Raw genomic sequence first — 24,479 nt, forward strand, 5'->3', positions numbered from 1 at the left:
TGTGTGTGTGTGTGTGTGTGTGTGAGTGATAATGCCTTTGTGCATAAAGGAGTTTCACTCTTGATGTCATGTTTGGCTAAAGTTTTCTATGGGTGATGTGACTGATGTCGTGTGCGATTGTTGACTGTGTGTGTGTGTGTGTACCATGATGACAATGATGTCACTTTTTTAACAGAGGCTGAGACAACTGTCCCCTCTCTCACCTGAGACATGCTGGCTTTGAATGTAACACACACGCACACACGCACACGCACACACACACACACACTCTCTCTCTCAGCTGTTCACTCTCAATTACTCCATTTGTTTTTGTTCACAGGCCCCGCGGCTAAAATTAGAATGTGGCCTAGTGTATGATGGAGTTTCAGGATACCCATCGTGCCACAGTTGGGTTATAACAATAGAGTGATCGCTGATAAGAGGTTTCAACATTTAATCGAACTAGTCCGAATAAGTAGTCGATAATTGTTGCCGTCGGGCAGAAACCTCTTACAATATCTCGATATATAATCGATCAATCTGTTGGGTGTGTTGCTATAGCTGAAAATGTAAAACGGTTCAAAAGAAATGGCTAATCAACAAGCTCACGACGAGTTGCATTGCTACGCTATTTACGATTATTCCGATAGAATGATACAACCCCCCCCCCCCCTTCCCCCCCAAAAAACAACAGTTGCATTGCGAATGTTAAGAAACAACAACAGTGCTGAAGTGTTCTCATCTAGCAGAGGGTTGTTGTTACAGTGAAGGAGGCAGCAGAAGATGATGTATTCAGCCACACGATTCATCCAAACAACACAAAGTATCCACAGACAGATGTTGTTGATATTTGGCTATAGTAATTCTTTCCCTTGTTGTTGTTGGTATTGTATTCGGGTGCAAGACCATTTTGTGTGTGTGTGTGTGTGTGTGTGTGTGTGTGTGTGTGTGTGTGTGTGTGTGTGTGTGTGTGTGTGTGTGTGTGTGTGTGTGTGTGTGTGTGTGTGTGTGTGTGTGTGTGTGTGTGTGTGTGTGTGTGTGTGTGTGTGTGTGTGTGTGTGTGTGTGTGTGTGTGTGTGTGTGTGTGTGTGTGTGTGTGTGTGTGTCAGAGATGGAGGGGGGTAATTCCATCCACGCTGATGGGAGTTTGCTGGGGTTGGGGTGCAGTTTGATGGATAAGAGGCTGTGTTACCATAGTGATACGACACACTGGGATTCTCAGGTCACCCCTCTGTGGGTGTGTGACCGTGTGGGAGTGGGTGTGCATCTCATCTACTAGCCATCTTAATATCTTAATACAGTATTTGGGTGTTAACCATATTTCCTCTGTCTTTCTCTGTTCTCAGTGCCTGATGACCTCAGCCCCGAAGAGAGACAGGAGTTGGAAAGCATCCAACGCAGGAAACAAGAGCTACTGCAGGACATACAAGTAACTGACACACACACACACACACACACACACACACACACACACACACACACACACGTGCGTGGCAAGGGACAGATTGAAAAACGGACAGATAATTTCTCTGTGTCAGTCGCAGAGGCCTTAAACTTGCAATCACGGGTGGGACTTCAGAGAACAATTCCTAAAGCCCAGTTCATGCTTCGTCGTACGATGCCGGCACAGACTGAAAGTATAGCCAACGTACGGGCTCAAAATGGTGTGAGCTTGTACGCACTCCTTTGTGCTATTTGTCAGTTTGTCACTGTCTATTTGCATACACAGTGACACATGGGATATCTGCATTTAAACCATCAGGAGCAGTGGGCGCTACACCTATGGGGGCAGTGCCTCGGTGAGCAGTTAGGGCTGAAGTGTTTTTCTTGCTCAGGGACACCTCGACACATTTTCGGGGCCGGGAATTGAGCTGGGATTCAAACATATGATGCATGCTACCCAGACGGGATCTCTTAACAACGTTGTACAAAGTATTAATCAGGCTTTAGCCGGCTTCAAAGTACCACGTACATTCTGGCCCAAATGTAATTGAGCTGATTCTTTCCGTCATGTCACGTCACTTAGTGACGTACCTTTAATTGCCTAATCAATTGAATGAACCTTGAGCTTCAGCCACATTCCTTTGGAAGCCAGGAATCTCTTCTGCAGAGATTATACTTTATAAAGCTTCTACGAACTGCTTTTCTGAAATGGGAAGTAATGCTGTAAAAAGAAAATTGGCTTACTGGGTCAAGGGGTAGAAGAATTCCCCCTGACATCAACAGGCACTGTGGCTAAAACATTGCACGTAATATTTCCTGCTGAGATGAGTGCGTTTGCTAAGTTCTATTAATTATCATTAAACTACACACAAGCCTAAAATACTAAATTAATGGAATTATCAAATAATAATACCCATTGATTCTAGACGGAGGAGGAGAGATGTTTCCTTGTGATGCCTTCCTTGAGAATAAATTAATCTTAAAAAAAAAAAAAGCAAGGCATGGGATTTTGAAGGATGAGGATAAATACCACCATGCTTAAGCATGCGAAGGCCGTCATTACAACGCGTGTGAACCAAGATCTCACGAGGTCTATGACGAGGCTTTCATCATAACCTTAGCTCTGTTCCTGTTTGTTATGAATACATCGCCTACCAAACATGTACGACTGGAGCTTTAGTTTAGTCTGGTGCTTCTTTGTGCCCTTGGATAGCGTTTTGTTAGAGGGTTGGGGGTTGGAAGAAGGGATGGGGGGGTGGGGAGTTTGATCACCAGCGCGTTACTGTACATATTTCTGACAGATGAGCCTCTACTGTGTGTGTGTGTGTGTGTGTGTGTGTGTGTGTGTGTGTGTGTGTGTGTGTGTGTGTGTGTGTGTGTGTGTGTGTGTGTGTGTGTGTGTGTGTGTGTGTGTGTGTGTGTGTGTGTGTGTGTGTGTGTGTGTGTGTGTGTGTGTGTGTGTGTGTGTGTGTGTGTGTGTGTGTGTGTGTGTGGGGTGGGGCCCCCAGACATCGATATTAATGTGTCTGTCAATCTTGGGCTAGAAATCTGTGCCTTGAGGCACAACTTATCCTCTAACCAGGATATGTACAGTATAGGCCTATACTATACGAGAGGCCGTCTAGAACTCTAGACCAAAATGCAACACTGTTCACTTGCGCACACAGTGCAGTGCTTGCTTACATACATAAGGCTTCTCATCTCTTCTACACAAGGTTTTGCTTGTGCTTGTGTGTAAACTCTGCTTTAGGTGAGATTTGAGCCCATGTTTGTAATTCAATAGACTTCAGTCAGCAGGCACACAGACACACACACACACACACACACACACACACACACACACACACACACACACACACACACACAGTGTAAACACAGATTGATTGAGTTTATTAGCGGGGTTAATTCGTGGTTCCAACGGTCCTCCCTGGTGTAAGCAGTGCACTGCAATGTCCTGCCCCGAGGGCTGATGGGTAATGGGCCGTGAAATATTCCGGCTAATGCACACAGAGAGGAGAGAGAACCCCCGTTGGAGCTGTGGGGGGTGGGGGGGGGGGTCGGTGGTCATGGAAACCTATTTGGAGGAGGAGGGGGCGTCCAGACGACAGGGGCATTGACCTCATGTGACAGGGACCCAAACTAGTGGGGTCCCGGAGAGACAGAGCTGGTCTACAAGCTGCAAGAGGACATTTTAAGGAATTAAAAAAGGGATTTACCGTCTGAAGGACCAGGTCTCTCACGCGGGAGACCTGGGTTTGAATCCTGGGTAGGACATGGAACTTATGGATTGCAGCTTTTTAAAGAGCAAATTTGTGATGGGAAAATAGCCGGTGATTGTTCATACAGTATAAACTTACTGCTCAACATGTCAGTATTAGTTATTATTCATGAGCTTTTTCTTTCTTTGTTGATGTTATTTTGGTGATTCTCAACATGGGGCCAGGGTCCATTGGTGGGCCGTGAGGATATTACAAGCGGGCCCCCAACTAATTTAATGGGTCAAGTCATTCAATTTTAATGATGATGATTTAAAAAAATAACGTAATTTAGCAACTTTGAAAAATGAGTGCAAAATGATGTGCTACCAATAAAAAGAAACGTAATATTTGTAATATAGAACAAGTTCTGAAAATGCACTTTTCAATGCACTTAGACCTATTACACCTACTGTAACTGTATGGTGACTATCAAACCAACTTATTCAGTCACCAAGAGGCTAAATCGGGGGAAACGTTCACCTGTCAAACATGCTGCTTGTTGTTATACCTTTCACATTTTTATTTTGGATTTATTTGAATTAAAATGTGAAGTCTTTCAGAAAGCGTAGGTTATGATTTAGAAGCCGTTTTTCTTTTTGTTTTTTTAAATGGGCCTCAGGTCTAAAATAAACGTCTTAACAACATGGTAGTCGGTAGCCAAAGTGGTCAGATGGGTGTTGTTGGCCACTTGTAAACACTTTCCCTGATCCAGGAAAGGCAGTGTTTTTAGACTGGAGAGAGGGACAACGGTAAACATGGGCGGTTGCTGCGTGGAGACTGCATGTGGCACATGTCATGAGACGGACTGGAAACCCATGACGTGACGTCACAGCTAGGCCTGCCTGCTGCGTGTGGCAACTGTGGCATGCTGTGTAGCAACTGGTTGACCCACCAGGCCGCTCACCCTCGCTCTGCGCACTTAAAAAACACTTTCAACCTGCCGCCTCCCTATTCTGGGCATGTCGGACTTATTATAGGCAAAAAATAGCCTGTATGAATATGGCCTACACACAAGCTTACAACGCATCGTGTAAGCCTGTAGGATCAGCTATTTTTGGTAATCGTCCTACATCGAAGTATACCCTATACATGGATTCAAATTATTCAGTCGCAAAGACTGATTTCAATTGTTTGGATGCCATAGAGTCCAACATGACTTTCTCTTGGCTTTCTCTAAAGGATGATTTATACTTTGTTTCATTTATTGCACACTGAAAATAGCATCAGCTATTTTCGTTTGGCAAGCAAGTGTACAATAAGTCACAAGTCAAGCCGAATCGTACAGTAATTACTACAGGGGGGTCCTCCAAATCTTTGTGTGATAGAAACCTTTTTTTCCCCTCCTTTTTTATATTAACCACTTGAACCCTAATGTCCATATTCTGAGAACGTTAGCCAAAAATAGCAGATCTATTTTCGGCAAAGAGGTTTGGTGTAGAGGGGAAAAAAGAGCACACTAAGTACAGAGTGAAAGGCCAAGTTTATTAAGTATTGACGGTTCAAGTGTTAAATATCTGAGAACACAAATTGACATGAATCCAAAATACACTGAGGATTGTGCTGTCAAACGATGAAACTATATGGAATCTGGGGGTCCCTGCTTCATCTCTCTCTCAGCTAAGGGGTCCTTGGCCTGAAAACGTTGAAGACCCCTGGTTTAGGTGGTTTGAAAAGTTGCTCCACTAAAGCCAATCAATGTGTGATGATGTCCCAGCCCGGCCCAGACGTGACGCAGCAGCAGTAGACTCTCCCAAGGTGGAAGCGGGGGATTGTAAAATGTGGGTCAAGACGGGAGGGCGGGAGGAGAAGGGCCAGGAGGACAGAAGGGCTTTAGGGCGGCGCGGTCTGACCTCGGGAGCAGGTGCACGAGGTCCCAGGGAGGATTGACTGCAGCGTGCGCTCAGCCATGGCTGTTCCAAATAGCTCCTGCAGAGGCGGGACAATAAGTCGCTCTTGAGGGAGAGTGATTTATACAGTGCGTCTGTACACTGTGACCCGTTTCCTTTTTTCTTTTTTACTGGGTCATATCGTAGCGGGATGTTTTTCTGCGCAATTTGTTGACGGTCAAAGCAGTGGTGTAAAGTAACTAAGTACATTTACTTAAGTACAATTTTGAGGTATTTGTATTTTACTTGAGTACTCCCAATTTCCGATACTTTTACTTCTACTCCACTACATCTCGGATCCAAATATTTTACTTTTACTCCACTACATTTATTTGAAAACTTTAGTTACTATTTTCTTTGCAGGTATAAATTATAATATTATAAAAACATACATAAACCACTTTAGCCCTATTTTATACCGTGGCTATTTTCAAACATTTTGAACTTTTGGTACATTTTGATTCCAATACTTTCGTACTTTTACTCAAGTACATTTTGAATTCCAAACTTTTACTTGTAACCGAGTATTTCTATATTACAGTATTGAAACTTTTACTTAAGTTAAGTTAAGTAATACAGTACAGTTGAGTGCTTTTTCCACCACTGGGTCAAAGATGCTTTTGAGTGTGGAGCAGACGTGTGTCATCACGCGCGGCCTGCACTCTTTATCCTGCTGGGACTGCATCAAAAAGAAGCTGCCAGGAGTTGAGGCAGGGGTCAGACATGACAGGAAGGAAATCCATAATTGGATTTGTGTGTCTTGTCCGTGTCTGTGAGGTTTGCACATAATATGTGCCATTTGGTGTGCATTCATCGCTTGGCTGATGAAAAGCTTAAGCACACATTCTCTAACCCTGTGTCCCTAACTTCCCCCTCTCTCTCTCCTTCTCTTTCTTTCTCTCTTTTTCTCTTTTTCTCTTTCTCTCTACCCCACTCTCCGGTTTCTTCTCAGAGGCTGAAGGATGAGATAGCAGTGGTCACCAGTGAGATTGAAAGCCTGGGTGTGACTGAAGAAAGGTAGACCATCTCTGACATTATTTTGTACAGTAAAATTCTTGGGAAGGGAGAATAAGAATAAATACAAATCTTTAATCCATTTTAAAGGTGCATTATATCAGTGGTTCTCAACCTGTGGGTCAACCCACAGGTAATCAACAAACTATACTAATTGGCCAATTTGACAAATTATAATAGAAAGAGGATTTCTTTTAAATGACAGATCTACAAGGCCACAATGCTTTGCATTATGAAGTATATGCAAAGTTATTTTGTATTTTAAAATAAATATTTCTGAATCCCACATACTATGTATGTGACATATATTTACTGTCTCCCTCTTTTATTAATAGTAATGTCTTGTGCCCTGCAGGAAAAGCATGCAGAGGAATAAGCAGGTGGCCATGGGCCGCAAGAAGTTCAACATGGATCCCAAGAAGGTGAGAGTGAAAGAAGCACAGGCTGTTGATTTGATCTAAATATCGGTGTAAGTTGTGCGGATATCGTCACTCTACCACCCAGGCCTTAACTTAACCATTTTCATTTTTTTTATTTTTATATTAATGTTATATTATTACTCAAATCTTATTTTTTTCACAATTATTTGGAGGCCCACTTGTAGTATCCTTACAGCCCACCAGTGGGCCCTGCCCCACAGGTTGAGAATCATCGTTGCCCGATGTTATCCAACCCGAAGGCCAGTGTATCTGATGAGATGATCATCTATATCAGTGGTTTTCAATGTTTTTTTCATATCTCAAGGACCCCCAAATTGATATGTACTTGGTCACGGACACCCATCTGAAAATATTTGTGAAAGGGAGACCCACGCAAGCTGCTAAAATAGCAGCGCTACAAGATCACGTGTCACAATGAGACGTGTTGTGAGCTTGTATACAGAATTAAAGTGGTTAAATCCTCTTTCTGGGGACCCCCTGGAACCCCCTCAAGGACCCCTGGGGCGCCCGGCCTGAACCCCACATTGAGAACCGCTGATCTATACACTCTTTTCCCATTCTCATACCTTGGTGGGGTCTCTCTCTCTGCATTCAGGGGATCCAGTTTTTGATTGACAGCTCCTTGCTAAAAAACACCAGCGACGACATCGCCCAGTTCCTGTATAAAGGGGAGGGGCTTAACAAGACGGCCATTGGAGACTATCTTGGGGAGAGGTGAGTGTTTCCCCTCAATGTAAACACACTGTATGTGGATTGAAGTTCTCAGTAGCCATGAGTCACGGCTGAATTTCAGTCTTTTGGATTCCATGATGCACCGAAAATAGGCAATCTACAAGGTCACAACACATGATTTTTGGTTATTAGTTAATTTAGGGATTAAAGAGTATTTGAAGTGGTCAAACTAGGGATAGAACACATGTTCAATCTTCTATAAAACCCTAATGATCTCAGATATTTCATAAAAGCAAAGGTTAAAACCTCACAAAAGCAACTGGTCGGCAAAACATCATCATTATTTTACATAGATTCTTTACACATATATAATATACATATCATTGTTTATGAAACAGCACTGGTGCCCCTGATGTAACGTGACGTTGTGTTGCTGCAGGGACAAGCTGAACCTGGAGGTCCTCCACGCCTTCGTGGATCTCCACGAGTTCACAGACCTCAACCTGGTCCAGGCCCTCAGGCAGTTCCTCTGGAGCTTCAGACTGCCCGGCGAGGCCCAGAAGATCGACCGCATGATGGAGGCCTTCGCCCAGCGCTACTGCCACTGCAACCCCGGGGTGTTTCAGAGCACAGGTCTGTGTGTCTGTGTGTGTGAGAGAGAGAGAAACAACAATTATGTTGGTGACAGAACAGAACTGATTGTATATTCTACGTAAAACCCACAGAAATACATACATATTATTTATATATTATACCGTTAAAGGCCAATGCGCTCAGTGCTGTATATCTGAACATGCCCGGTGTGCGTGGCCACATAAAAAACATAATTTTAACACTTTCTGTATACTTTCCTTTCCTCCTAGATAATCATAATACCTGATGATCATGTTTTAGGGGGTAAAAAATCATGGCACACCATCTTTAATAAACAGAAAATACATTATCCCATCTGGACAGAGAACCCAGGACAGGATACTGGACGAACAAGTGACATTGGAAGTGGTAAAACAAGACAATGAGCAGACATAAATCTTTATGGGGTTCTTTCTCTTGATTGGATAACATTTATATCTTCACCTTTTCTGTTTACTAAAGAGCTGGACAGAGCTGTTACTGAGCAAACACTCTATAGCAATGAATGATTTTGATTGGAATACAGAGCTTTAACATTTTTTTGTAAGGATATGTATATCATTTACACCATCTTTTTAAAGCTATGTTTACTCCAAGGAACCCACATTCATCCTACTGCACATTTGTGGAGGGTGTTACAGTTGTTATTACCTTGCCCATGCAGTGTTTACTGTACGTGTATGATTACATGTTTATGATTAGATGTTTGTGTGTGAGTGAGTGCCTGGGAGACAGATTAATGCAGTCGGTGACAACTGAGCTTTGTGTGTGTTTTTGCGTGCTTATTACTATACATATAATTTCTCAAACGCACTGGGTCAGCAATTCCCAACCGGGCCGTCAGGATATTGCAAGTGGGACCCCAAATCATAGGCAGAATGTTCCGATTTTATGGATACTATAAAAAAAAGTCATGTAAATGTTGTTTTGATTGTACAGATGAATAGGATGTCATACTGTTTCCTATTAAACCCATCTAGACCTGGAACATGCCTGTGTCACGTTAGATTTTAACCACTTTAACCATGCTTATGCTTAAAGGACCGGTTCACCTCTGGGACAACCAGGTCTTATTTTATTGTTGTTTGGGACACGATCAACACAATCCTGAGTAATTTTTTGTGTTCAATCTGTGTTTTTAGATATTTTAGTATTTCAGCATGCTACAACTGGTCATATGATGCATTTTGCATCATATGACCAGTTGTAGCATGCTGAAATACTGCTGAAATACTAAAATATCTAAAAACACAGATTGAACATAAAAAATAATTTAGGATTGTGTTGATCGTGTCCCAAACAACAATAAAATAAGACCTGGTTGTCCCAGAGGTGAAAGTTTAGAGCCCCCCCAAAAAAACTCAATCTATACTGTCGGCGGCGCGACGTATTCCGGGGTGCCTATCCCGATCTAGTCCGGGATATTTAATAAAATGAATTAATTAATCGGAGGCCTCAACGAAGCCCCGGTCTAATTTTCCATCCATGCCCCGGGCCGCGACTCTGTTTACATCAGCCCGTAATCGGGCAACGCCGCCGCCGCACCGCGCCGCCCACTCCAATACAAATTCACATCTTTAGAGACCTTTTTCTCTGAACTGTGTTCCCAGGGCAACGACAAAGTTTTATTTACAGCTGAATCGCTGAAAATCGATCTTCTAAAATGAATGATAGGCTATAGCAACATTGTTGCTATCTTCATCCGGGTCACATTGATCACATGCACCAACGTGGAAGCGCGCGTCACTGCTACGTGAATGTATCTGTATGTTAGACGTAGGGTTCTCCGATTAATCGATTTTTAATCGAAATCGGGATTTTTTCCTTTGGACGATTTAAAAAATAAGAAATCGTAAAATCGATTTTCACTTTAATTAGGGTAATTCTTACTCATTGGAGCCTTGCACGGGGCAAAAAGTGCACAGCCCGGTCCTCCTAAAGCAGGACGACAAGGTCCCACACTAAATTAATACTACTTTATCTCTGATGTGTAATTTCTTTGATGCACGTGCAGCGCACGTCAGACTGGGCAGGGCTCACCACATTAGATTTTGCTATTTGGCTATATAAAAAATTTAAAAAATAAAACAATAATAAAAAAAAACATGTCCTTGCATTTTTTTAAATGAAAACAACATAGTTGAAACAATGTATTATTCTTTTACCAAAAAAATCGAAATCGGAATCGAAAATCGACTTTTCTGAGAAATAAATCGAGATTTTATTTTTAGGCCACATCGAACAACCCTAGTTAGACGGTTGGTCAATGGGTCTATCCCTGGCACTCTAGCGGCCTCTTGTGGCCCCTGGCATACAACTTGTTAATTGGTTAAAGACAGGGTGAAAAAAAAACATGTTTTTCACACTTTTAGAGCATATCTGTAGTGATAATAAGGCCATACCTAACACTAGATGCCAAAAAAATAGAAAATAAACAATTTTTGTGTATATTTATATCAAAGGTCCCTAAATAGGCCATTCTTAATTACTTCCTGTGAACAGAAATTCAAAAAGTGATGACATAGATAGACTTTTTGAATATAAATGAACCTTTGATTACATTCACCTGTTTGTTTCCCATTGCTGGCTCCCATTACTCCCATTACTCAGATTTTAAATCCCATCGCCTGAAGGACTGGTCCCCTTGGATTGGTTCAGAAACACACAGGCTTCCTTTTCAAACTGAAACTTCAAAATAAAATACCCAAAATAGTCATTTCATTGGGTCTTTAAGATAAACAGTATACTATGTTCGTTCCATTGATCATCAAGAACACGACTGATTGGTTGATCGTTCGTTCCCGTTGTCGTTGCAGACACGTGCTACGTGCTGTCGTTCGCCGTCATCATGCTGAACACCAGCCTGCACAACCCCAACGTCAAGGACAAGCCGTCGGTCCAGAGGTTCTTCGCCATGAACAGAGGCATCAACGACGGGGGAGACCTGCCCGAGGACCTGCTCAGGGTAACATGGCCTCATTCCCATTGGTTCTTTTAGTGCAGTGGTTCTCAACCTGTGGGTCGGGACCCCCAGGGGGGTCCCCAAATTATTTTCGGGGGTCCCCAAATGATTAACTTAACTCTTTGAGTGCCAATCCCGAACTAGTTCGGCTTTATTATCGTATCGCAGAGTGCCGATCCCGAACAAGTTCGGCTTTTAACACCTTCTAAGCCACGGGGAGCCCCTTAATGTTAAAACCGTACTATATCGCACATCCCCCCAGGGACTCTCAGCCACGTCGTACATTCCCGGACTTTGTCTTTAAAACCGGAATAAAAGCTTTTGATCCGAAAATCGGCGATCGTCTAACCTTCCCTAGTCACCACTCGTGCACTGATAGCTCATGCAGACCGTGCATGAAGCAGAGGTGACGTCAGCGCCTCTCCTTCTCCAAGGCTACTCCCAGCCATCCGTTTGCTGTCTGCACACTCGAGCTCCTACAGCAGCCATGCTTGGGGCTATGCTAGCGAAACTTTTCAGTTCTGTTCTTCAGTCACACATGGACTATTTGCGGGGACATTTACGTGAAAGGATCGCGCACGCGAAACGCACGGGGACATCGACGATCGGCCAAAACCCCCATTCTATCCCAACGGAAATCGAGAAAATCATGGTGAGTTACTGGCCTGGGGGGAAAAAAAAAAGAAAAAACAGCGGCGCTGTTCAAGATGGAGGGGCTGCGGGGTCATGTTTATAAACATAATATTATGTCTCAGATCACAATACAATAATAGAAATTTCACGGCTAATCTACCAACCACCATTCTATTTCGGACGTCAAGGTGTTAAAAAAAAAAAAAAAAAAAAAAAAAAAAAAATTGAAATTTTTTTTTTTGATTTTTTTTTTTTTTTTTTTGGACCCCATCAAATCTGGTGAACATGATTTCAATCGCGATTTTGCATGTTCCACCCCCATACAACCCCATCTAACATACAGGGCAGCCATGTTTGTTTACATAACATGTAAAACATAATGGCGATTATCTCAAGAATGCCTGAACGGATTTCCAATCGGATTTTTTTGTTTGAAAGCTGTGAACAAACTGCACAAATCCACTTTTAGAGCTCATTCTTCTCTGTTTTTTTTCCCATGCATGAGGTGTGCAAGGTTTAATCATGGCTAAGTTGACGAAAATAAGGCTTCTAAAATGCTTGGTAGCCAATAGCTAACTTCAAGCTAACTTCATCCTCTTCCTGTACATGCACAAAGGAAAGTGTTCAGGCAAGTCATGGCTGCAGGGCTTCTGCATATACCAGCATATCTCTATGGGATTTTCTATGGCCACTGGGCGCCCTCTAGTGGTGAAAGGGGTGGCACTAAATGAGTTAATGTGCAACATTGTTTTCTCACTCAACAGTAAACAAACCATCGTAAAGTTTAAGTGTTTAGAGCGGGTATATATGCACATTTCTAAAGTGACAATTTAAAGACTTTTCAATACCTCTAAAATGACAAATTAAACATTGTCCAAATTGTCAAACAGTAGAGGCAGAAATTGTGAAAATAGCCGATCTACATGCTCACAACGCCTCGCAATGCGAGGTGTTGTGAGCATGTAGATCGGCTATTTTCACAATAGAACCGTGTTATACAAAATGTAATGCCTCAACTCTTAGTGCTCGTCAAGGTGGGGGGTCCCCACTTAAAATATGATTATTTTGGCGGTCGCGGCCTGAAAAGGTTGAGAACCACTGTTCTAGTGAAGTGCTGTGGAGCAGGTGCTCGGCCGCTCGCCTTCAGCTAACGTGCTGGAAGCAACCCACAGAGCTCAAGTTGTGGAAGTGGCTGGCGGCACCTGTCAGCAGCGGGGACTGGGAGTGTTGCGCTGGGAGGAGTAAGATGAAGGCTCTAGTACTAACTAGAGTCTAGTTAGTACCGTATATCCTCCCGGTGGGGGCTCCTCACTGGCAGGTGAGCCAGTAGGATACAACAGCAGGGAGGAATTGATTGGCATAACAAGTAAACTGGGGTAAAAAAAAAAAGACAAGGAAGTGGTGGCGCTCTTACTTGTGCAGTTATTTTATAAACCCAAAGACAAAAACACTCGCTTTGTTTCTTTAACTCTATCTCTCACTTTTTCCATTTTTTACCTTTACAACATTGTGTGACTGACAACTCTGAGTTGTGTGTACCTCTTGTGTTGCCTGCATTTTATTTTAAACTTATTTGCATTATTTTGACTATTCTTGGGCAACCGTTACTTTTCCAGATTCAAATTCAAAATTGGCAAAAGTAGAGCTTGTGGATCTGCTACTTTTTATGTTTTTTGTGTGACGCTGTAGTATGATATATAAAAAACACAAAAGTTAGAATATGGAGATTTTTGCCCGACAGCAACGATATATATTACAATTAACATAATTGTAGTACAAGCCAAGGCAACCAAGGCAGGGCACCCCTGTACATTCAAGACAACAACTATCTATCTAACCCTATATACCCTAGAGAAATTGGTAGCCTAGTAATAGAACTTCATATTGGGAAGCTAGCCTATTACAGGAATGCCTTCCCTAAAACACCCTGGGCAACGCTCCACACATACCAGAGACTTCTCCCTCCTGGCTCCCACATTGTGGAATAAATGCCACATTGCATTCAGAACTGCAGACTCACTAAATTTTCCACCGACTCACCTCTTGAGACTCCACCTCACCAGCAAGCACTCCTCTCTCCTTGTACTCTCTCCTTGTATCACTTTTTTCCACCTTTTTTTCGCTTGATGCTATGCGTCATGCAGATATTTATTCTCTTGATTTGCTTCTTAGATTCGTTTTTTCTCGACCATCCTAGTCTTTGAGGCAGCACATTGTTTTCTCTGCACTGTATTTATGTGACTATTTACCTTGCTATTTAAGTTTCTCTGGATAGGAGCACCTGCTAAAATATCTCAATTTTAAATTGACACGTTGCCTTGTCTTGTCTATAGAATCTGTTTGAGAGTATCAAGAATGAACCCTTTAAGATCCCAGAGGATGATGGGAATGACCTTACACATACGTTCTTCAACCCTGACAGAGAGGGCTGGCTGCTCAAGCTAGGTATGTACTGTACAGTAGTTCCCATTGTTATGATGAATACACTGTTGAATATACTTGGTGTGGATGAGTGGCTCTTCTGTCGGCTCACCCTGAGCTAGAACACCCTCTAGTGGACACTACTAGAATTGTCTCTTCTTAAATTAAGGGTGGAAGAAGAGTCTTGCAGTCTATAACCCCAGTCTGCATTATTTCCTTTTTGTTATGTTTGTCTGACCCTATTAGACATTTCCAGTGTTACTAAGCCCTATATAATGCACATTTTGCAGTGTGTGTATCCAAAACTGTGACCTTTAAGGAAATGGAAACAATCTGTGTTCCAATCACTTCCAATGGATCCAATATTGATATTATTTAGTCAAAAGCTCCTCTTAACACTTTGCATTGGTTAAATATATGATAACCACTTTAAACCTGGCATCATTACAGACGAAATGTTTACAACATTTCCAATAATAGACGATTTACAAGCTACCAACGAGTCGTAAATGGTAAATGGTGCATTTATATAGCGCCTTTATCCAAGGCGCTTTACAGAGATTGTGCATTACATTCACCCATTCACACACACATTCATACACCGACGGCAGAGGAAACCATGCAAGGTACCAACCTGCTCACCAGGAGCAACTAGGGTTTCAGAGTCTTGCTCAAGGACTCTTAAACACTAACTCTGGGGGAGCCTGGGATCAAACTGGGAACCCTTTGGGAACCCTTCGTGTTCGACGGCAACTCTACCCCTGAGCCACTGCCACCCCTATGTGATGTGATTTGATGTGATGTGATGTAATGGGAGCTTATAGATCACCTATTTTTGCAACAGTGTTCATATGATGGGGTATAAAATAGGGCATTGATTTATGAAAAACATGAAATGATGAGATATAGAGATAAAGACGAGTTTTCTTCCCAACAGTGAAGATATGCATCCTGTACACATTGTACAGCAATGGTTGTCTAAAGTGGGGTCCGTGGACACTCAGGGTAACTAGAGGACGTTCCAAATGGACCCCTGTAACTCAGAGTGTACACTGTCTGTCAGAGTTATGGTGGTCCTTGGAATTAAAAATATAATGAGTTTGAGAACCACTGCTGAACAGTTAATGTTGCATTGATATAGAATTGGTCAATAATATAGGAGGGCTAGTAGTGTGTATGTTTTGACATTGTTCCTGTGTTTTGTCTTCCATGTGTTTATTGTCTCCAGGAGGTATGTATTCTCTGAAAGCTCGTTCTCTGCAACTCTAACATGTCGCTTTGCTTCTAAGCACGCCTTAACCTGTGTCCTAATGGCTGTGTGTGTTACAATATATGAGCTTTTTTTGTCACAATTTCATCAATACAAATGAAATTGTTGATAGATTTTGTTTTGTTTTTGGAGCCTGGCCAATGTATTGGCCAATATCTGACCTTTTCGATGACATGGGTATCTGCAATTATGCAGCCGATATATATCGTGATTTTTAACCACTTTCAACCCGGCGTCCCGATTTTGGGCATGCCATTCATGTATGCATTTACTTGTTCATTGTATAATTCAAGTTAAATGTTCTTTTTATGTATTTAAAATCTGGCATCGGTCGGGCTCTCATGTTTTGTGTGTGTCTGATGGCATTTGCCTGTGCAGAGCATTTGGCTGCAACACCAGCCTCTTGATGTGGACAAAGGGCTGGTGAAGTTGTTTTAACTCTCAAATACCTGGAACGTGCCCGAGTCGCGTTAGATTTTAACCACTTTAACCATGATTTTATGCTTTAACTATTGAAAAATAGCAGATATACAAGCTCACAGCGCGGCACCGAGTGCCGCGCTGCGAGCTTGTAGATCTGCTATTTTTGAAAAATCATGATTTTTCTTTGCAAGTCTTTGAATATATCTATTTAAAAGCGAACATTTGTAAATCAAATATTTGCTTTTGGGGGGTCCCTGGAACAACATATTTTGAGATGGGGGTCCGTGGCTAAATACCTGTAATTTTGGGGGTCCTTGACATGAAAAAGTTTGAGAACCACTGATTTAGAGGAAGGATTTAGAAGTCGGGTCAAAGATCGGGTCAAAGATATTCATAGACTTGCACATATTTTCACGATTTTTCAAAAATAGCAGATCTACAAGCTCGCAGCGCGGCACTCGGTGCCGCGCTGTGAGCTTGTATATCTGCTATTTTTCTAAGGTTAAAGGCATACAATAGTGGTTAAAGTGGTTAAAATCTAACGCGACTCGGGCGCGTTCCAGGTATTTGAGAGTTAACCTAAATCTTACCAACCAATGAGCTTCTCAACTTTGCAATATTAATAAGCTTCTCTTTGCCCTTTTGTGCCGTACCATCAATGTGCTTCAAAGAGTTGGTCACAATATCAAAATCTGAATTGTTCCAGTTTCACGGCACCCACAGACTACAGTAAACATTAAAATCCTCAGTGTTCATTTAACTGAGAGCTTACAATTGGAACCAAATGGACACTTGCTGTTCCTTTTTCGTTCTATTTGTAAACTCTTTGAACAGGAATGACCAACAATACAATAGGCTCTGTGCATTAGCTATTGTCCTGTTTTCCCCAAGGTGGCATATCCGTTTATAGTTCAGTTGTCCCATAGCTTCATTTGATTGGCAAGGCAGTGGATTTAAATCGGAAACACTCATATGTGCCTTTTGGTTGAAATCTGCGGCAGCATAAACCAAACTAAAGCTATTATGGGAAACTGAACTGGAAGAGGAAACTAGCATGCCACCTTAGGGAATCAGAATCAACTTAACAGTCAAATCACTGGTGTAAATAACAGGGTGAAATGTGTTTTCTGCAAACCACAACCAGGATTACAGTTAATGTATAGACCCTGTAGACAGGGTTCCCACTGTCATGAAATTCCTGGAAATATTTTGAAATTAGAAAAGATATTTTTCCAGTACTGGAAAAGTTTTGGAATTTATCAAGGGTCCTGGAAGGTCCTGGAAAAAATATCTATGCATTGTCTTTGGTTATTGATTTTGTTAATACCTCTGAAATAACAAATTAAACATGGGCCAAATTGTCAAATATTAGAGGCAGAAATTGTGAAAATAGCCGATCTACATGCGAGGCGTTGTGAGCATGTAGATCTGCTATTTTCACAATAGAACCGTGTTATGCAAAATTCCTCAACTCTTAGTGCTCGTTGGCCGTCGGGGTGCCGGGTCCCCAGTTAAAACATAATTATTTTGGGGGTCACGGCCTGAAAAGGTTGAGAACCACTGGCATACACTACCTGTCTTTGGGCATTGCGCATAGGAGTAAGCGACCTGTTATTGAGCTGAATTATTGTTATATAGTCCTGGAAATTGGGTTAAATATTCTGGAAAAGTTTGGGAAAGGTTTTGGAAATTAATTGGTAAAAATGTGTGGGAACCCTGTGTAGAGTACTGAAGTCTGACGTCACTTGGGGTCACAGAAGTGTTTTTTTCTCCAATTCTAAATCCCATTGACTTTTACTTTAACATCATGTCATAGAAGAACTGTGTCTGGCGATGCTACTCATAACTGTTATAAAGCATCAACTGGCGGTATCTATCCAAAGAGCCATAAAGGACTGCCTGCAAATCGACTACATTTCCCTGGCTTAAATATGAACCCGTTCTGTTGCGTTAGATTTCTGTCTTAGAGGAGCGTTGTCACTTGTCTCAGGGGGAGCGAGCATGACGTGCTTCAGTGGCGACTGTGTGATTGCCTGAGTTGATTTCTTATTATTGGAACACAGTTATTTATATGAAATGATAAAAAGATCTATATAAAAAAAAAGGAGAAGAAAATAAAAGTCTTTGGGAATTTTAATAGGAGTGGGTTTGACATTGTGGGTTTGACATCAGGACTTCTGTACATTATTCCCAGCAGCAACAGGTACTGTAAGCTTGTCTAATCTCTACCTCTGTGAGGTCCTTGTTGACGTGACGTCTCTGCCCTCAGGTGGACGAGTGAAGACCTGGAAGAGACGGTGGTTTATTCTCACAGACAGCTGCCTCTACTACTTTGAATACACCACGGTGAGGAGCTGCTGCTGTACTATTCATTGTTTAGGGCAGTGGTTCTCGCCCCAGGGGGTCCCCATGAGACTTTTAACACCTTTTTAACTCATTGACTGCGGACATTGAACTCAGTCTAGAACTAGAGCGTCTGGTGCGGGTCCGCACCATCGCAACTTTCAATGAAATGATATAAAACCTCGTCAAACTCGTCGGTGGTTCGTTGGACAGACTAGTTCTATCGTCAAACTAGGGTAGAAGGGTAGAATCCTGCTGGCAGCTCCCCACTGGAATACATTAAAGTTGTGTACTGTATTTTTCCAAATAGTAGCCCGGGCGTTCTAATTAGCTAAATTGATTTGAACCCCCTGGGTCTAATTGGTGCCCTGGCGGCTATTTGAGTCCATTTGAATGGCGGGTGATGTGAAAAACGGTGTCGGACCCCCGGCAGGCATTTGGTTCCAGGCTATTGTTTGGAAATATACTGTAATCACAATAACCTATAGCTGCGCTAGGTTTTTTAGGTTGGAATTGCAACATAAGGCTGTGAGTCCTGTCGCAACTGCCGGCAACCATGTAATGAATGCAATTACACGTTCAAGGCTGTGATATGATTTCTGTACGATATATACCACGACTGTTTGGATTTAGCAGTGCGTCGACATAGTAGGACATGCGCTGTCATTTCATTTCTCTGTCCTCTTTCCCTCTCTCCTGTGTGTTTTAGGATAAAGAACCCAGAGGTATCATTCCCCTGGAGAATCTGAGTATCCGAGAAGTGGAGGACACCAAGAAACCAGTAAATAGTGCACGCGCACGCACGCACGCACGCACGCACGCACGCACGCACACACGCACACACGCACACACACACACACACACACACACACACACACACACACACACATTAGTCCCTTCCTTAAGTCTATTTAACGTTGAGCCAAGAACACGCTGTAGTCTCAGTGTGATCATAATCAACACTTTGTAATATAATATCTTATGAGAGGACATGGAACAGACAAAGAATGAGAAGGCAGTGGGTCAGAGTCTCATACAGAACCAGAATCTCCAGTTCTTTAGAGTCTGGGCTTCTCTCTGTTGTATTTGAGAGAGGTTTTACTCCCCCTTGTGGCAAATTGATGTAGTGCACGGTATTTCCCATAATATGTCCAATTTCTTTTGACGTTCATGGACCCCTGTGTCAAGAGATAGAAGGGACTGCACCTGCTCTAGAGCCAGGCCGATACAGACTATTATTTGACTTTTTCGATGGATGTTCAATTTTTAGCATACAGTATCTTAAATCTTAAATTTAGGAAAAGTGAAGAATTAGCTTCCTCACTTCATACGCCAGTGGTCAATGCCCATCTAACCAATGAGGAAGAAATGGACGAGGGCAGAAGGACAGACAGACAATTTTCTTCATTTAATAGTAGCATAGTAAGTTTAAAATGTGTCTGATTTAAGGACTCCATGTACAGGTAGACTTTATTCTTTGTCTGTTTTCAATATACCTATGCTATTGCAGCAGCTCTGAATTTTCTCCAAAGTAATACAGTAGTAATTAAAATGTGGTTAGTTTGCAGCACACTTTACTGTACTGGTACAGGGAACCTTTTCAGGCACATGTTCCCTATTTTCTAAAGCTGGTGTGATCAACCATTGCCACACAGTGAAAACTCCCATTGCTTCTACAGTTTAGTATATAGGCTATTAATTAGAACAATACAAACATTGAATAAGTCAAGTATTTAATAATACAACCTAACAAAGAATGAGACAATTGATTTTTGCGTTTTTTTTAAATAGCAGCTCTACAAGCTTTAAATAATCCTTTGTTTGCAAAAATAAATCTAAAATGACACGGATGGGTTAAGGCTTAATGATTATAATTGTGCTCTCATACAGAACTGTTTCGAGCTCTACATCTCAGAACACAAGGATCAGGTCATCAAGGCTTGCAAGACGGAGGCAGACGGCCGCGTCGTCGAGGGCAACCACACCTACTACAGGATCTCTGCCCCGACCACAGAGGAAAAAGATGAATGGATCAGCAACATCAAGTGGGTCACATTTTGTTTGTGTATTTCATGAAGCCTGGTGCATGTTTGTTAAAGGTAGGGTATGTGATTTCATTTAATTCAAATATTAACAAAATGGGTCTATGTTTCCTGATGGTACGAGTTACTATAGAGTGGTTGGTCCATGTTTGGACTTCAGCCTTATCCCCTGACGAGAAAAAAGCAGTTTCAGTTGCTCCACCAAAACTGTTTGGAGATTTCTACCAAACAGGATAGAGTGGGGCCTTCCTCCAATCATGGTTGAGTGGGGGCGGGCCTTACGTGCACCAAAACCCGCCCCCACTTGATCATGATTGGAGGAAAGTCCCCCCCTGTCACCTACATGAAAACTCAAACTGAAACATAAGTGAAATCACTTACCCTACCTTTAATATAAAACCCCTCAAGAAGTTCGGAAACTTACATTTCTGTAAATGATTTCTCCCCTTCAATAATACCAATATTGGTATTGCATTTTATATTATTATTATCAATGATTAGTCACCTTTACAACGAGGTATAACTTGTAAGGATCATGCAATCGTGGAACGAGCAACATCATGTCCTAACCAACCATGTCCCATCACCTCCACTTTCAGGGCTGCCATAAGCAAAGACCCCTTCTATGAAATGCTAGCTGCACGGAAAAAGAAGGTATCCTCCCTGAAGAGGCTGTAGCAGAGATGGAGAGAAGGGTTTGACGTTGCAGCTGCATGCACAGCTCTCATGTATCCATGCAGCCACCAGGCTTTGGACGTGCACTATTTGACCTGTTCAACTGGACCTTGAGTCGCTTCTGGAATACTGATATCTGCCTCGTTGGGTCTTCTGCTGTAGGGCTAATGTTGTTTGGACCCAGCAAAGAGGAACGGACTGGCTTTACAAAGGATCCTCTTTGTGGAGCGTTTAACCCAATGCGGGGCATTTTGTTTAACACCTGAAGAGGTATTTCTTCCACTTTGATAAATCTTTTCCCCCCTCCCAAACGGACAATACTTTTTTTTTTCCTTTTCTTTTTTTAATACCATCACATTGCAGTCATGACTCTTTTGGAAGTTCTTTCCAAAGGAATCCTAGTGACTCCTTTACCTCTTTAAGATCTGTATTGTATCTATAAGAAATATGTCTGATTCAACCACGTCAATGATTTTCTCTTGCCTTTTTTTGTTTATTTGTTTTGTTTGTTACAGCTGTGCTAAGACATAACGATCCACTGGTTTCTGAACAATTAGGATGGAAAGTAAAACGTGTGCTAAGAAGTACAATACAGAAGCTTTGGCGGTGCCGAAACAGTCAAGTACAGCAGTTATGTTGTAACCAACCAAATGTCTATATGCTTTATCATAGAACTACAGCCAGATAGTTTACAAGCCTTTTCTGACAATTATTATTTTCATACTTTTTTCCCCCTTACATTTCTTTGATCTATCAAACATTCAAAGCACTGTTTTTTAGGTATTGCATAGTTAAATAAGATGTATTTATCTTGATGTCTTGTTATAATTTATTTCTGTTTTGTCTCATCAAATGTGTTGAAATAAATATTAAATACTGGTATTGACCTTTTTTATTGAAGCTAAGGTCAGAGGTAAAAAAGAAAGAAAGAAGGGAAAGGTGGTTTGGTCATACTGTACACATTTGTGAAGTATATCCTAGGCCAACTTAAGTTATACTATAGCAGATCTGGTCAAAGAGAGCTAGCAAGCCTCCCAATAACTCTATGCAAGCCTCCAGAATTCTGAGGCGGGGCTCTTGGGAATTCTGAAGGACGCTTCCTTGTGCGTCACAGAATGGGAAGCTCGGTAGGCCAATCAGATGCAGGACAGGCAGGACTCCCTCTTTCCCATTGGAGGGGGCACAGTGCCTTCCGCAGTTCCACAGTTACGCACTTCCGCCAGCGGTGTTTGACCAGTCGCGCCAATGAACTGCAGCGGCGGAGGAGGTATCTAGCTTTTTATATCTGTGGGGGAACAGGTTCTCCTGAGGGAAGGTTCGGAGGGAACCAGCTACTAGATGGTTCGATCGATTGGTCACTCTTTCACCCCTATACCCAGGTCGGATGGACGATTTGCAAGTCAGGAAATACCTCCCATATCTCAATGCTGGGATATAAAAATATATAAAAAGAACTCAAAAGCACAAGACACCTGTTGAGGGTCCAAACAGGTGTCACAGACATTCAGTGTTCAAATCCCAATCCTTTTATAGAGAACCTTAACATTTTCAAGGCTAAAATACAAAAGCTGAAGTCAAAAGCACTAAGAGACATCCACTCAGAGTGCCTGAGTGATGGTCTAACGCTCTAATGAACAGGCTCTCAGCACAAAGATTCCATGTTCAAATACCAGTCCCCCTATGTTTCAATGCTGGAGTACTTTGATATGTTCAAATTAAAATACAAAATAATAAGTCAAAAGCACTAAGAGACATCAGCTCAGAGTGACTGAGCCATGGTCTAGAGGTCTAATGAACAGACTCTCAATACAGAGATTCAATGTTCAAATCCCAGTTCCCTATGGTTCAATGCTGGAGTACTTTGACCTTTTCAAGGCTAGTATACAAAAGAACAACTCAAAAGCACAAGGAAACACCTGTTGAGGGCCCAAAGGTGCCTTGGCGCAGTGGCTGAGTGCTTGATCGGTTTTCTCTGCTTCAGGCGGGTTTCAGACAGGTTCAAGTCCCATGCCATCAAGGTACACGGAGGACCATCGGGAAAGGTGTCTCTCCCCCTGTTTCCTGAGAAGTAAAGGTAAGGTGTTATGTGTGAAAGAACTCTTTCAGAATGCTCACCATGCCTTGGGAGCACTGGAAGAATTTGAGATTTAATTTTAGCCTTGAAAATGTCAAAATGTTCTAGCATTGAACCTTGGGGGAACTGGGACTTGAACATGGAACCTTTGTGGAATGAGTCTGATCATTAGACCACCAGTCCATCATTCATTCACTCCTGGTGGGTCTCTCTTAGTGCATATTACTTATTTTTGTGTATTTTAGCCTTGAAAATTTCAAAAAATTCCAGCATTGAGCCATAGCGGTACTGGTATTTGAACTAGAAATATCTGCACTTTGAGTCTGATCATTAGACCACCAGTCCATCATTCAGTTAGTCATAGTAGATGTTTCTTAGTGTTTATCACTTATTTTTTTGAATCTTAGCCTAAAAGTTCAAAGTATTCCAGCATTGAACCATAGGGGTACTGGGATATTTGAACTAGGAACCTCCACACTTTGAGTTTGATCATTAGACCACCAGACCATCAGTCCATCTGTCACTCCTGGAGAATGTCTCTTAGTGGTTATGACTTCTTTTGTATTTAACCTTGAAAACCTCAAAGTATTACAACTTTGAATCATAGGGGGACTGGTATTTGAACATGTAATCTCTGTGTTGAAAGTCTGTTCATTAGACCACTAGACCATAACTCGGGCACTCTGGTGGATGTCTCTTAGTGCTTTTGACTTCTTTTGTACTTTAACCTTGAACATGTCAAGGTTCTCAGTAGGAGGACTGGGATTTGAACACTGAATGTCTGTGTAGACCATGATCTGTCAGTTCCATGCTTGAGTGATTCTCCTTTATTAACTGAAGGCTAACATACAAAAAACACTTCAATAGTGCTAAGTGTCTGCTGGCACTGACAGTGTGATGGTCTAGAGATTTGAAGATCAGACTCTGAGCACAGACATTCAGTGTTCAAATCCTAATCTTCTTATAGAGAACCTTAACATTTTCAAGGCTAAAATACAAAAGCTGAAGTCAAAAGCACTAAGAGACATCCACTCAGAGTGCCTGAGTGATGGTCTAACACTCTAATGAACAGGCTCTCAGTACAAAGATTCCATGTTCAAATACCAGTCCCCCTATGGTTCAATGCTGGAGTACTTTGATATGTTCAAATTAAAATACAAAAAAATAAGTCAAAAGCACTAAGAGACATCAGCTCAGAGTGACTGAGCCATGGTCTAGAGGTCTAATGAACAGACTCTCAACACAGAGATTCAATGTTCAATGTTCAAACCCCAATTCCCTATGGTCCAATGCTGGAGTACTTTGACCTTT

General features: G+C 42.0%; 1 protein-coding gene across 5 annotated transcripts in view; it reads left to right on the forward strand.

Annotated features, from left to right (window-relative positions):
* Positions 1-21,273, forward strand: part of LOC308303613 (cytohesin-1-like) — a gene marked incomplete at its 5' end in the record, with an annotated part of 38,603 nt that extends 17,330 nt beyond the window's left edge. For 3 of the 5 annotated variants that reach the window (XM_080748039.1, XM_080748041.1, XM_080748042.1), the window contains 11 exons: positions 1,326-1,408; positions 6,519-6,583; positions 6,936-7,002; positions 7,616-7,734; positions 8,132-8,325; positions 11,142-11,290; positions 14,254-14,365; positions 18,304-18,380; positions 19,087-19,158; positions 20,268-20,422; positions 21,019-21,273. In XM_080748039.1, coding sequence (XP_080604165.1) covers positions 1,326-1,408; positions 6,519-6,583; positions 6,936-7,002; positions 7,616-7,734; positions 8,132-8,325; positions 11,142-11,290; positions 14,254-14,365; positions 18,304-18,380; positions 19,087-19,158; positions 20,268-20,422; positions 21,019-21,097 — 1,172 coding nt within the window. In that variant the 3' untranslated portion in view covers positions 21,098-21,273. Of the gene's footprint in view, positions 1-1,325; positions 1,409-6,518; positions 6,584-6,935; positions 7,003-7,615; positions 7,735-8,131; positions 8,326-11,141; positions 11,291-14,253; positions 14,375-18,303; positions 18,381-19,086; positions 19,159-20,267; positions 20,423-21,018 lie in introns of all 5 variants that reach the window. The other 2 variants (XM_080748038.1, XM_080748040.1) reach the window with 1 other exon arrangement.
* Between the last annotated feature and the right edge of the window lie 3,206 nt (positions 21,274-24,479).

The sequence above is a fragment of the Nannobrachium achirus genome, assembly GCF_963921795.1.
Source record: "Nannobrachium achirus genome assembly, chromosome: 18".
NCBI classification, from domain to species: Eukaryota; Metazoa; Chordata; class Actinopteri; order Myctophiformes; family Myctophidae; genus Nannobrachium; species Nannobrachium achirus.